At 43.1% G+C, this 13,751-nt stretch overlaps 1 protein-coding gene across 2 annotated transcripts in view; it reads left to right on the plus strand.

Moving 5' to 3' along the window:
* mcm3ap (minichromosome maintenance complex component 3 associated protein) overlaps positions 1-13,653 on the plus strand; it is a 27,013-nt gene extending 13,360 nt beyond the window's left edge. For both annotated transcript variants that reach the window (XM_064975818.1, XM_064975817.1), the window contains exons 18-28: positions 484-681; positions 802-870; positions 987-1,121; positions 2,235-2,388; positions 8,674-8,917; positions 9,070-9,167; positions 9,803-10,193; positions 10,397-10,651; positions 10,903-11,032; positions 11,173-11,545; positions 12,875-13,653. In XM_064975818.1, coding sequence (XP_064831890.1) covers positions 484-681; positions 802-870; positions 987-1,121; positions 2,235-2,388; positions 8,674-8,917; positions 9,070-9,167; positions 9,803-10,193; positions 10,397-10,651; positions 10,903-11,032; positions 11,173-11,545; positions 12,875-13,048 — 2,221 coding nt within the window. In that variant the 3' untranslated portion in view covers positions 13,049-13,653. The remainder of the gene's footprint in view (positions 1-483; positions 682-801; positions 871-986; positions 1,122-2,234; positions 2,389-8,673; positions 8,918-9,069; positions 9,168-9,802; positions 10,194-10,396; positions 10,652-10,902; positions 11,033-11,172; positions 11,546-12,874) is intronic.
* The last annotated feature ends 98 nt before the right edge of the window (positions 13,654-13,751 follow it).

Consider the following 13,751-nt stretch of genomic DNA (forward strand, 5'->3'; position numbering starts at 1 on the left):
CCATGTCTCTCTCCTCGCTCGGAAAGCCTGCTGACTGATGTTAATACCAAAGTTGATAATTGTGACTTGATTAAATTGGAATGATGTGAATAATGATGATGTATATAGCCTAACCCTTTTATCATAGGCTACTGTTACTTTGTGTCTCTAAAATCACAACGTTTCTAAAGTCATATTGAAACTTCCAAATGTCGGCCTTTTACAAGATAATTTTTTGGGACATGAAATGTTCTATTTTCCGAACGGATCAAAATTGGGTATGCTATAGCCTATATATAATATTCTGCCCGTATGAACATGTTTATTTTAGGCCATATATAGAAGAGCTATGCCTGATTTGAATGAAAAGCTGAAAACAGACACAGTTGAGTGCGCGAGGGATCTGTGCGCTGCTTAGTACTTCCCACAAAAGGTTTTGCACAGCAAAAAGACATGTAAGCTTCCCTCTCACACACTCTCTCCCTATTTCTTTCTCTCCGTCAGGTGGCGCGACGTGGTGGCGGTACGCAGGCAGCTAAAGAGACAGATGCGGGGCTTCCCTGCCGCCCCCTGCTGTGTGGACCCCCGCTACAAGCTCAAAGCCTTGGCTCCCAGTGCCCCCTCCCAGCCCTCTATGGACTGTCTGGCCAGGGGCATGGTCAACCTGGGCAATGCCGGCTACATGGCCCTGTCCAGCACCAGGTACTGGAGCTACCCTGCCCTGCTCTGGCCCTCGCCTCCCTCTTCTCTCTCCATCTTTCTCTCTCTTTTTTTCCCTCTTCGCTCTCTTACACACCTCTGACTCTTTTGTAATGTCCCCAGGTTGCTAAAGATGAGACAAGAAGCAATCCATCAGATGCGAGTCCACTTCTACTACCAGCAGCTGTTGAAGTAAGCCGTCACCCCCGCTCTTACGTCATTGTAGTTCTTCTCTCGGTTGTGTACTTCTCAAACTCTCTCACAATGACATTAAACACAACATCAAACAATATGTGTGTCCCCTTCAGTGAGTCAGTGTGGACTCCTCTAGACATGCCTACGCTGGTGGTTGAGAACGTTCCTAACCCACCTGACAGAATCTTCTGGAAGGCCACCCTGCTGTTGCCCAGCGACTATGAGAGTGTTGCCAGCATTGCGGACAGGTGAGATCTAAAGCAGTGTGGCAGATGTTAATTGCCATTGAATTCCACACACCCTCTCACAGTGCAGCATACAAGTACTCTCACCAGTACTTTGATGGCTGTGTCCAAGAGTGTCATGTATTTGCTAAATACTGTATAGTGATTTTAGTTTGATGGACAGCTGCCTCTGAAGCCTCCGCAGCTAAGCTTCCATCCTGTGGTTCTTGATCTGCATCTGCTCCAGGATAAGGAGCAGCCTGTGAGACCGTTTCTTCTTGAGGACTTTCTTTCTTCTGAAAGTGGCACTGGATGCATGGACCACCGTTCTCTACACACCTGACCATTTTCACCAGCTGGTCTCATGCTTCCCGAGTGCCTCTTTCTGTCCTGAAACTCATTCAGCTTTTTCACCTTTCCAAAGATAACCACATACAATGGATCTCTCTTATCAACCAGTTTGCTGTAATGCTCTTTCATGATGTCATGGGACTCATCCCAGCTCTTGGTGGAATCCACAACAGATCTTTAGAACACATCCAGTCATGGGAGAGGCAACATTATCAAAATCAGATTATCTTGCTCTCATCTCTGCCAGTGGTAAAGTTCACAGGCTCAAATTTTCCAATGGTGTCTATCGCGAAAATCATTAGACCTTTCTTTTTCACACAAACACTTCTTTATTACATTTATTTTTTGATAGACTACTGCTAATAACCACAGGGTGCATCAAAGTCCATCTTCCAGGACTTGGTGAATGTTCATATGTACTGTTTGTTCAAACGGGGCAGCCTCTTGTATATTTTTATCCGAATGCAATGGGCCACCCGGCACAGCCAGAGGAGGACTGACCACCCCTCAGAGCTTAGTTCCTTCCTAGGTTTTTTCCTTGGTTCCTGCCTTTTCTAGTGAGTTTTTCCTAGCCACCGTGCTTCTACACCTGCATTGCTTGCTCTTTGGAGTTTTAGGCTGGGTTTCTGTATAAGCATCTGCCGATGTTAAAAGTGCTTTATAAATACATTTGATTTTCTCTCCACATACTTATTTTCACCAGCTAGTCACTCATGCTTTCCAAGTGCTTCTTACCTCTGATGACACTTGTGTTTATTGAGTGTGTTCTCTGTGCTCTTATTGCAGGATCCTGACAGACTGGCTGGAGACGAAGTTTGGCGTAGGTGAAATTGCAAACGACACCGAGAAGGAGCAGGAGGGGACACTGAGGACTCTCTGCATCACCAACGGACTCAGGGAAGCAGGAGAGAAGACTCACAAAGTACACATCAGCATCAAGGTGGGAGCTAAAACAACATTACCAAAACATTTTCCACTAAGACTAGTGATAAGTTGAATAACTACTTTCTACACAAGGGGTGTCAAACAAATTTTGGCCCAGCTGCCGCATTCGGTCTTCAACGAGATCTGGAGGGCCATACTGTATATGTGTTATACAGTGCATTTGGAAAGTATTCAGAACTCTTCCTTTTTCCCACATTTGTTACGTTATGGTAATTCTAAAATTGATTACATTTTTCCCCTCATCATTCTACTCACAATACCCCATAATGACAAAGCGAAAACAGGTTTTTAGACATTTTTACAAATATTTATAAAAAAAAAAATGTTTAAACTTATTCCTTATTTACATAAGTATTCAGACTCAATTGAGCTCCAGTGCATCCTGTTTCCATTGATCAACCTTGATGTTTCTACAACTTTATTGGAGTCCACCTGTGGTAAATTCAATTGATTGGACATGATTTGTAAAGGCACACACCTGTCTAAATAAGGTCCCACAGTTGACAGTGCATGTCAGAGCAAAAACCAAGCCATGATGTCGAAGGAATTATCTGTAGAGCTCCTAGACAGGATTGTGTCTAGGCACAGATCTGGGGAAGGTTACCAAAAAATGTATGCAGCATTGAAGGTCCCCAGGAACTGTCACGGTGCTGACTTTTGCCCGTCGCCTGCAGCAAAAGCCTCTATCCCGTCCCCTGGCTAGGCAGAGAACTTTAGGATTTTTGTCACTTCGGTGTAACAGGGGCCTTGCCGTGCGGCCCCACCAACTCTTCTATGTATTCGTAATGGCCCTTCACGTGAGTTGGGTTTGTTCCTTCGTTCACGTTGTCACTCCCTTATTTGCCTGTACTTATTTGAGTACTTTATTACTTTATGTTTATAGACTCTTCCTATACTCTCTAACCTTGGGTCCTCTTCTCTTATATATCAATACCTAATAACTAATCTTCTGTTAGTTATTATGCTCGTCAGCTAGTAGTCACTTGGAAACTAGTATTGTTATATGTATTTGACTTTTCCAAAGATATATTATTGTCCACACAATGAAATATTCTTTAGTGCAATCACTTTAACCTATAACCAGGGTCACTTTCTGTTCCGTGAGAGTGTCAGAGGCGTTTGCTCTCCAGATCGTTAATCTGGCCTAGTTGTCAAAGTTTCAAGCTTTTATTAAGTCAATCTGTTTTTGGTCTTAATACATGTTATTCCAATTCAATGGTTAAACTGTACCAATACATCAATAATGCTCAATCAATCCTTAATGTGCTATGCTATGCCACGTAATATTTTGCAAAGGTAAAAAGCTTAACACACTTCTTTATGACTCTTTAAACAAAGCAGACACCCATATATTTACCTTGAAGCTCTATTCCCTTGGTCCTTCCCGAAACTGGTCTTTATAAGAGTAGTAATATTTTTGCAGCCTTCTGCTGTTTATACTACTATAATCTTCTTATTTAGTCTGAATTTCCTATGGTTTTTACTGTCTACTGTTTAGATATTGATTCCTTCTTATCGACTCTTGGCTACTACGAGGCTTTAACTGTTTTTGGGCTTTTTCATTCTTGCCGAACTGCGATTGTTACTGACACACCAAAGATGGAACGTTGTTGCTATCAAGAGTTCTCCACACCTCGCATTGTTGAGGGGCGAAGTTCTCTCGTACACAATCTTGTTCACTTATTCTTTTTATAGAGGTGCGTAGTACAACACAATTCTTTTAAGATATACCAGTCTAGTTTGCTCGCGCCTTGAGATCAAAGTAGTCAATACAAGCAGAGTATAGTAAAAGTAATTTACCTGGTCTGATGATTCTCTATGATGTCCAAATCATATGGGTAGAGGATCATGCCTAGGCACTGATCTCTCCTCCTTTTATACCTCTTTTAGACACTCAGTTTGGGGGAAGATGTTCGGGAGTGCAATCTATCTTAGCACAGAGTGCCATTGCATTACGTATGGTAGCACTTAGTCCAATGTTAGTTCCTTTAGCACTGATGCCCATAGGTTTTCTTCTGTTGGGGTGTCGTCTTGGTAGGTCGGTTCCTAACAATCCTCAGTCTTCCTATAGCTTGGTGGCCTTAGAGCCCATGAATGTTGGCCTGGAACTGGACCGGCCACTGAGGGAGGGGTCTGATATTTTTTCCCTTTGGCCCCAGAACACAGTGGCCTCCATCATTCTTAAATGGAAGCATTTTGGACTCTTCCTAAAGCTGGCTGCCTGCCAAACTAAGCAATTGGGGTAGAAGGGCCTTGGTCAGGGAGGTGAAGCATGGTGGTGGCAGCCTCATGCTGTGGGGATGTTTTTCAGCGGCAGGGACCGGAGACTTGTCAAGATTGAGGGAAAGATGAATGGAGAAAAGTACAGAGATCCTTGATAAAAACCTGCTCCAGAGCGCTGAGGACCTCTGACTGGGGGGCGAAGGTTCACCTTTATCAAGGACAATGACCCTAAGCACACATCCAAGACAATGCAGGAGTGGCTTCGGGACAAGTCAATCAATCAATCACATTTATTTATAAAGCCCTTCTTACATCAGCTGATGTCACAAAGTGCTGTACAGAAACCCAACCTAAAACCCCAAATGCAGGTGTAGAAGCACAGTGGCTAGGAAAAACTCCCTAGAAAGGCCGGAACCTAGGTAGAAACCTCGAGAGGAACCAGGCTATGAGTGGTGGCCAGTCCTCTTCTGGCTGTGTCGGGTAGAGATTATAACAGAACATGGCTAAGATGTTCAAATGTTCATAGATGACCAACAGGGTCCGATAATGATAGTCACAGTGGTTGTAGAGGATGTAACCACTGTAGAGGGTCTCTGAAAGTCCTTTAGTGGCCCAGCCAGAGCCCAGACTTGAACCCGATCGAACATCTCTGGAGAGACCTGAAAATAGCTGTGCAGCGACGCTCCCCATCCAACCTGACAGAGCTTGAGTGGATCTGCAGAGAAGAATGGGAGAAACTCCCTAAATACAGGTGTGCCAAGCTTGTAGCGTCATACCCAAGATGACTTGATGCTGTAATCACTGCCGACGGTGCTTCAACAAAGTACTGAGTAAATGGTCTAAATAATTATGTAAATGTGATATTTCAGTTTTGTATTTTTTTGTCAGTCTTGAGTAAGGACACGTACCTGATTATGCATAGAAGTAGGCCTAGGCTACCTGGTCTGCGTACAAATGTAGGCCTATAAATGTGCCCGTTTGGGGATCTGATACTATTTCTGATTGTCTTAACCCACCTTCACTGTGTAGCCTGTCAAAGTAATTTTTTCTTCGCATCAATTAGCAAGTTTTTACTTCCATTGAGAATGACAATAGTTCCTCAATGTAGCCTATTTGATGTTGTTTCCAGCTCTCTCCCTTTCGATAATCACTCTGCATGAAAGGGGTAAATATGTCATGCTCTGATCCGTAGAAAACGTCATCAATAGGCTGACCTGATTACTTCTTATCCCTTGCGCAAAAAAGTCTACAGCTGTGTCTGTTTGTCTGTCAGCTTACTGGAAACTGAGGGCCCAGAATATTTGCTATCACTATCAGGATGGACCAAGTTAATAGTTGATACAATGTTTCACGATTCTTTCAGACAAGTCATGCGTAGCAAATGTGATATTTATTTATATTAGGATATTTTCTAACTGCAGGCTGCAATGTTTTTATTTATTGGTTTATGTAGGCTATTTTTACATATTGGCAATGGCAAAGTTAATTTTAGATTGGTATCATTTTCGTTTAGATATAATTTTTATTAACCACATGATTCTGAGATATGAAGACTATTATAAATTAAATGAATCTGATCCATGCATATGAAAATCATAACTGGCACACAGATCAGTAAAGTACAATAACTTGTTATTCCAAATGGAAAAGGTTGCCGACAGCTGGTGTAGCCTATTACCGGCAACTGCAGGAGCTTAATGGCAGAATCTGCTAATATCAGCAGCAGAGAGAGGAGGAGGTTTGGGAACAGGTTTTTTTTCTTCTGGTTAGGCTATATTGATCTCTTGCTCCCTCTTTAGTAATTTGTGTGTCTTGATTTTTAATCGCAGTGCTTAAAGCATCAGACAAGCTCAGTAGCCTATATATATAGTTGACTTCATTCAAGCATAGGTTGTGTCTTTATATCAAAAGAACAGATGACTATCGGTCGACCAAGATTTTTTTTTTGTTGACATACACTTAGGTTGGAGTCATTAACTTGTTTTTCAACCACTCCACAAATGTCTTGTTAACAAACTATAGTTTTGTGCATGACACAAGTAATTTTCCAACAATTGTTTACAGACAGATTATTTCACTTATAATTCACTGTATCACAATTCCAGTGGGTCAGAAGTTTGCACTAAGTTGACTGTGCCTTTAAAACCTCTTGCAGCTCGGTGTCCTGCTCGCGTTCCACTACGACAACATCTGGTGAAATTGCAGAGCGCGAAATTCAAAATAAAAAATTGTAATATTAAACATTGTGTCTTACATCATTTAAAAGCTTGACTTCTTGTTAATCCAACCGCATTGTCAGATTTCAAAAAGGCTTTACGGCAAAAGCATACCATGCGATTTTCTGAAGATAGCGCCCCACATCAAAATACTTTTTCAAACCAGCATAGGCATCACAAAACCACAAATAGCGATAAAATAAATTACTTACCTTTGAAGATCTTCCTCTGTTTGCAATCCCAAGGGTCCCAGCTACACAATGAATGGTCGTTTTGTTTGATAAAGTCCTTCTTTATATCCAAAAAAGTCTTTAGTTGGCGCCATTGATTTCAGTAATCCACTCGTTCAACACACACACACAAACGAATCCAAAAAGTTACCGGTAATGTTCGTCCAAACAAATCAAACGATGTTTCTAATTAATCCTCAGGTACTCTAATATCTAAATAAACAATAATATTTGAGACCAAGAATAGTATGTTCAATGGGGAAGATAAATAACGAAGAGCGGCCAACTCATTCACAAGTGCAACAAGACTACTTTTCTAATGAGGGACCGTGCACCTGGCAACCTTGGTTAGCGCGCACTGCGTCCTACCCGCCACAGGAGTCGCTGGTGCGCGATGAGGCAAGGATTTCCCTACCGGCCAAACCCGGATGACGCTAGGCCAATTGTGCGTCGCCCCACAGACCTCCCGGTCGCGGCCGGTTATGACAGAGGGCACAGTTGACGCTGCAGTACAGCGCCCTTAATCACAGACATTATTTGAATAGTTTTAGGAACTTCAGAGTGTTTTCTATCCAATGCTACCAATTATATGCATATCCTAGTTTCTGGGCCTGAGTAACAGGCAGTTTACTTTGGGCACGTCAGTCATCTGAACTTCCGAACACTGCCCCCTAGCCCTAAGAGGGTTTAAACAGCTTGAAAAATTCCAGAAAATGTCGTCATGGTTCAAGAAGCTTCTGATAGGCTAATTGACATAATTTGAGTCAATTGTAGGTGTACTCGTGGATGTATTTCAAGGCCTACCTTAAAACTCGGTGCCTCTTTCCTTGACATCATGGGAAAATCAAAAGAAATCAGCCAAGACCTCAGAAAAACAATTGTAGACCTCCACAAGTCTGGTTCATCCCTGGGAGCAATTTTCAAGCGCCTGAAGGTACCACGTTCATCTGTACAAACAATAGTACGCAAGTATAAACACCATGGGACCACGCAGCAGTCATACCGCTCAGGAAGGAGATGCGTTCTGTCTCCTAGAGATGAACGTACTTTGGTGCAAATCAATCCCAGAACAACAGCAAAGGACCTTGTGAAGATGCTGGAGGAAACGGGTACAAAAGTATCTATATCCACAGTTAAATGAGTCTTATATCGACATAACCTGAAAGGCCACTCAGCAAGGAAGAAGCTACTGCTCCAAAACCACCATAAGCCAGACTACGGTTTGCAACTGCACATGGGGACAAAGATCATACTTAAAATAAAGTGGTGATCCTAACTGACCTAAAACAGGGAATTTTTACTAGGATTAAATGTCAGGAATTGTGCTAAACTGAGTTTAAATGTATTTGGCTATGGTGTGTGTAAACTTCCAACTTCAATTGTATCTTTTTAAAATATATATATTTATATATATATTTTTTTTTGCTGGAACCTCCGGCGGGCAGGAATTGACCCCAGATCTGGCCTGTGAGCCGTATGTTTGACACCCCTGTTCTACACTGACGGATTAACATCCTGATGCATTCACCAATCCCATCTAAGCAAATATCAAGACACTTCTGACAGCAGTGTAGTTGTACTGACTTTGTCTGTGTGTGTTGTACCTACCAGGCATCTCGAGGCCCGCTGAGTGAAGAGGGCCTGTCCAATTTGGAGGAGGGCCAGGAGCTCCAGGGTACAGGGGCCCTGCTGATGCTGCTGCCTGCCCCCAGCCCAGGCAGCGAGGACCAGGACGTGCCCATGCTCTCCGCTCTGCTCCAGCTCAAACAGCTCCAGCAGGCCAACATCTGGGACTGCTCGCTGCCCCTTGCCATATTGGTGCCTGGCCCCCACAACACACAGAAACTGGAGGAAGGTAGGGGTACCCCAACCACACATGCACACATGGCTGGATCTCACCAGCATTTTCTCAGTGGTCACTCACTCAATGGCACATATTCTGAATTAAGTCCTTATTAAGTACCAAATCTGAAAATCTCTGCCTGCCTCTTCTTCTCTTCTGGTTAGACCTGATGCTCCAGACGTTAGTTGAAGACGGTCTGATATCAGAACACGTGTTCGTCCACATCCCAGAGACCACCAGCGACCTACAGGGCTCAGAGCAGGTACGGAGAGCCCTCTTGAAACAAAATACAACTATTTAAATTGCTCCTAAGATAATTAAATGAGTAGTGTTGTATTTACAACCTGGACGATACCAGTATCGCGATATTCATTACTATCATGCCAAAAAAACAAACCACGAAAGGGATTTAATTTCTTTATAATATAATAATAATAATATATCCCATTTAGCAGACACTTTTGTCCAAAGCGACTTACAAGTCGGCTGGGGCCACTACTTTTACATATGGGTGGTCCCAGCGGGAATCGAACCCACGACGCTTGGCGTTGCAAGCGCCATGCTCTACCGACTGAGCCACACAGGACCCTGGTGCAAATCAATCCCAGAACAACAGCAAAGGACCTTGTGAAGATGCTGGAGGAAACGGGTACAAAAGTATCTATGATAACAGCCCTAATGTTGGAAACCAACATCATTATGTTTCCATCCAGTCGCATTTATTTATTTTCCAAGCTATCTTACAGCTGGTTTTTAAGGGACCAAAGGATTTAATCTGTTTCTGTTTTAGTTTTTGCCATGTAAAAAGTATTGGGATACTGGTATCGTCGCAACCCAAGTTTTATTGAATTGGAAGTATTCTAATGTGTTGTTTTATGGGGTTTTGCTTGCCCCCAGGTGAGCCAAGCGGTACGCTGGCTCTTGGCACGTGCCCCAGTGCCCGCCCTCCTCTCCTCCCAGACCCTGGTGCACTTCGTGGAGGCCGGGCTAGGCCGCGAGTTCAGTGCCCGCCTCTACAGCCACCGGCAGGACCGGGCGGGGGCAGGGCTGGCGCGCCAACACCCAGCCCCTGTCATTAAACTCTACAATGCTGTGCTGGCATTCCTGGCTGACCTAGTGTCTTCCCAGTACCTCTCCAGCCTGTCCTGGCCTCCGGGGGAGTTCGCCCTGCCTGAGACCCGGAACTTGGTGCCACACCTGGGTTGGAACTCTCCCCAACACCTGGCCTGGCTCCGGACGGCTGTAGTCAGCTTACAGATACCCAGCTGGGACATTCCCGCTAACACAGGTGGGTGTGTTACTGTGTAGTTGTGCTTGTGTGTGATTCTGTTGACTTGCAACTTTTATGTAGCCTGATCCCAGATCTGTTTTTGCTTTTGCCTAACAGACTGGCACCCAGGCTAACATTTATCCCTTATTGCTGCTCAAATTACAACTGTTTACATTGCCCTCCCATCTACTCTTTAATCTCATTAATAAAATTCCCCCCAGCCTCCTGGCCCCAGCTGTGTTCCGCCATCTTCCAGTACGCCGGCCAGATCCCAACTTCGCGCCACAGCCAGCCCCTCCTCATGTCCCGTCTGGAGAACCTCCTGGAGAGTGTGCGCTGTTCCACGGCTGGAGCCCAGGACCACTGGGAGGAGGAGGGCCCATCCTTCCAGCAGGTCCCCTGGGACGAGGTGGTGGCTCTCTGCATAGACCATAAGCTGAAGGACTGGCAACCCCCTGACAGCCCAGTTTGTGACGGTGAGATGACTATTGGTTTATCTACTCTGTCTGCTCTACTCAAGGCCTATTCTAGCACTTTGAGTGACATTTCCCGCACCAAAGACAAATGCAGATCCTTATGCTAGACAGAATATACTGAGCTTTCAGCGGGATTTGAGACATCAAACTACTGTACGAAGAAAGCAAGAAAACAAGTTAAAAAGCCTTTATTGCATTGGAATTTGTAAAGAGCTAAACTTAATCCCAAGACTCCGGTGGTGCTGTTCCAGATGCAGTGACAGAAGATGGAGAGGTCCTGGTCTACTTCCCCAAGGAGGGACTGAAGGGCTTCCAGCCCCCGGCAGAGTGGACGGAGGCGGTCAGCCTCACACACAGAGAGAAGCAGCAGGAGACACAGGGGTAAGGAGGAGACTGGTTCACTACTCTGTCTCTCTTTCTCCCTCTATATTTCTCTCTCACTCTCAAATCTACTCCTGAGTCTGTTGGCCTATACTCCCTTCAGCGAATTGATAAATGAAAAATGATCATTTCCTCTTCAGAGCCAGTCCAGGAGGCCTCGCAGCTCTCTCTCCCTTCTTCAGAGCCAGTCCAGGAGGCCTCGCAGCTCTCCCTCCCCTCAGACAGAAGCTGTTCCGGAGCCTGGTGGATCGTCCGGACCACTTTGCCCCCTGCCACACTCTGGACATCACACACACCCCCTCAATCCGGGACCTGCTACCCCACAAGGTCCTCCACGGTCTCCAGGTGGAGAGGGCACACAGCCAGAGGTGTGAGGAACAGCTGCAGCGCTGGCTAGAGGTAGAGCCCTTGGACTCTCTCTCCATGCCCCTCTTCATGCCCTCTAGCCTGCTCTCCATGACTAACATCATCACCCCCATACGTACTTCTGGTGGTGCGTCCACTGCTACACAGGTACGACTGTCTTCGCACACACACACACACACGTACATATATATATGCACACACATAAATACTATTACAGTGCCCTGAGAAAGTACATACAATCTAGATACAATACCCCATAATGACAGTGAAAACAACATGTTTTTAGATTATTTTTTTTACATTAATTGAAAATGAAATACAGAAATATCTAATTTACAGTGCCTCTAGAAAGTATTCACAACCTTTTACTTTGTGTGTTACAGCCTGAATTTAAAATTGGTTATTAAAAAAAATTCACTGGCCTATTTTTACAAATGAATTAAAAATGAAAAACTGAAATGTCTTTAGTCAATAAGTATTCAACCCCTTTGTTATGGCAAGCCTAAATAAGTTCAGGGGTAACAAGTCACATAATAAGTTGCATGTACTCTGTTTGCAATGATAGATAGTGTTTAACATGATTTTTGAATGACTACCTCATCTCTGTACCCCACACATACAATTATCTGTAAGGTCCCTCAATCGAGCATTGAATTTCAAACACAGATTCAACTACAAAGACCAGGAAGGTTTTCCAATGCTTTGCTTTGAATGCTTTGAAAATCTATGACAAGACTTGAAAAAGGCTGTCTAGGAATGATTAACAAACAACTTGACAGAGCTTGAAGAATTTCAAATAATATTGTCAAATCCAGGTATGCAAAACTCTTACAATTACCCAGAAAGCCTCACAGCTGTAATCGCTGTCAAAGGAAATTTAGTCTATAACACAACAACATTTTGAAAAAGTCATGGGTTGTGAATACTTTCTGAAAGCACTGTAATTGATAATTTACACTGTTGAACATGTGTTAAACACAACGCACTAAGTAGGCTACACTATATACTGTAACCACTGTCCAGTAGTTTTAAAGTATTTTAGTAAAAAAAAAAAACTTATTTTGGGGGGGAATTTGTACTGGCAGACTCACTATTGTTTACACGTTGGACTGTGTCCCTGGCTATCCGTGAATTTAAAAAACAAGAAAATTGTGCTCTCTGCTTAATATAAGGAATGTGAAATGATTTATACTTTTACTTTTGATACTTAAGTACATTTTATCAATTACATGTACTTTTGATACATACTTTTATTTAAAACCAAATACAGTTACTGTAGTAGTATTTTACTGGGTGACTTTCACTTTTGAGTCATTTTCTATTAATGCATCTTTACTTTTACTTAAGTATGACAATTGGGTACTTTTTTCACCACTCCCACTGTCTCTCTCACCCAAGTGTTGTGAGCATTTGCGATGAATAGTACAATAGTAGAGTGACTTAACTGATATTCTTCAATGTCTTATTTTTTTGTAGGAGGCAGAATCAGAAGACCCTTTGGAGAAAGCAGAGTGCGATTGGCTCAAGGGTGCTCCTGTATCCATGGCGCAGCGCCTGAAGGAATTGGATAGGCTTTTACTAGCCAGTCGAGAGGAGGAGCTTGCGTGCGGACTCAAGCTGAACAGTTTATTGAACATTGTCGAGGACTGAATCTCATGTCATATCACACCACTTAGTTAAAGGCCTTAGCTTTTGCTTTTTGTACTTGTTTCCATCTGAAAATCTGTTATTGTGGTCAGAAAATGTAAACCCATAATATTGTCACTGTTTTTACTTTTTTAAATGTTGGTTTTCTAATTGAGAAGAAAGATTCATTGCTTTTTCTTTTTTTGTTTTGTTAAGTAGTTTTGCATTATGAAAGGGAACTGATTTGTTCCGTGTGTCTGCCTTCCTATAACGGGTGGATCTCAGTAACCTACACATGCAGTTGCTTGACAGACCTAACATGACTTAAGTTTATATCCACGATTATGTATTCGTTGTAATTAGTTGCTTAGTCTTCTTGTAGATGTTTTTTTTTTAATCCCAAGGAGGGTTTATTATCATATTTCTCCATATTAACTGATTTAGGGATATTTTGTGGATTGACCCAAATGAATTAATTTGGTTATGTTTGTGCCTATGTTTCATTTTGAGCTATATTTGTCTAAAATGCTGGGGTTATATTTGTCATAATAAGTCATGTCTTCTGATTAATGTTGCCATATAGTGTTCTTAACTGACTTGCCTAGTTAAATAAAGGTAAACTCTTGACATATCTATTTATTTTATGGTAAAGCTCTCACATTCACGAAAGCAACATGTTCGAGCATTCATGGGAGTGCTACATTGAAACCCCGCCCATTTCCCCGCC

Source organism: Oncorhynchus masou, chromosome 10 (assembly GCF_036934945.1).
Source record: "Oncorhynchus masou masou isolate Uvic2021 chromosome 10, UVic_Omas_1.1, whole genome shotgun sequence".
NCBI classification, from domain to species: domain Eukaryota; kingdom Metazoa; phylum Chordata; class Actinopteri; order Salmoniformes; family Salmonidae; genus Oncorhynchus; species Oncorhynchus masou.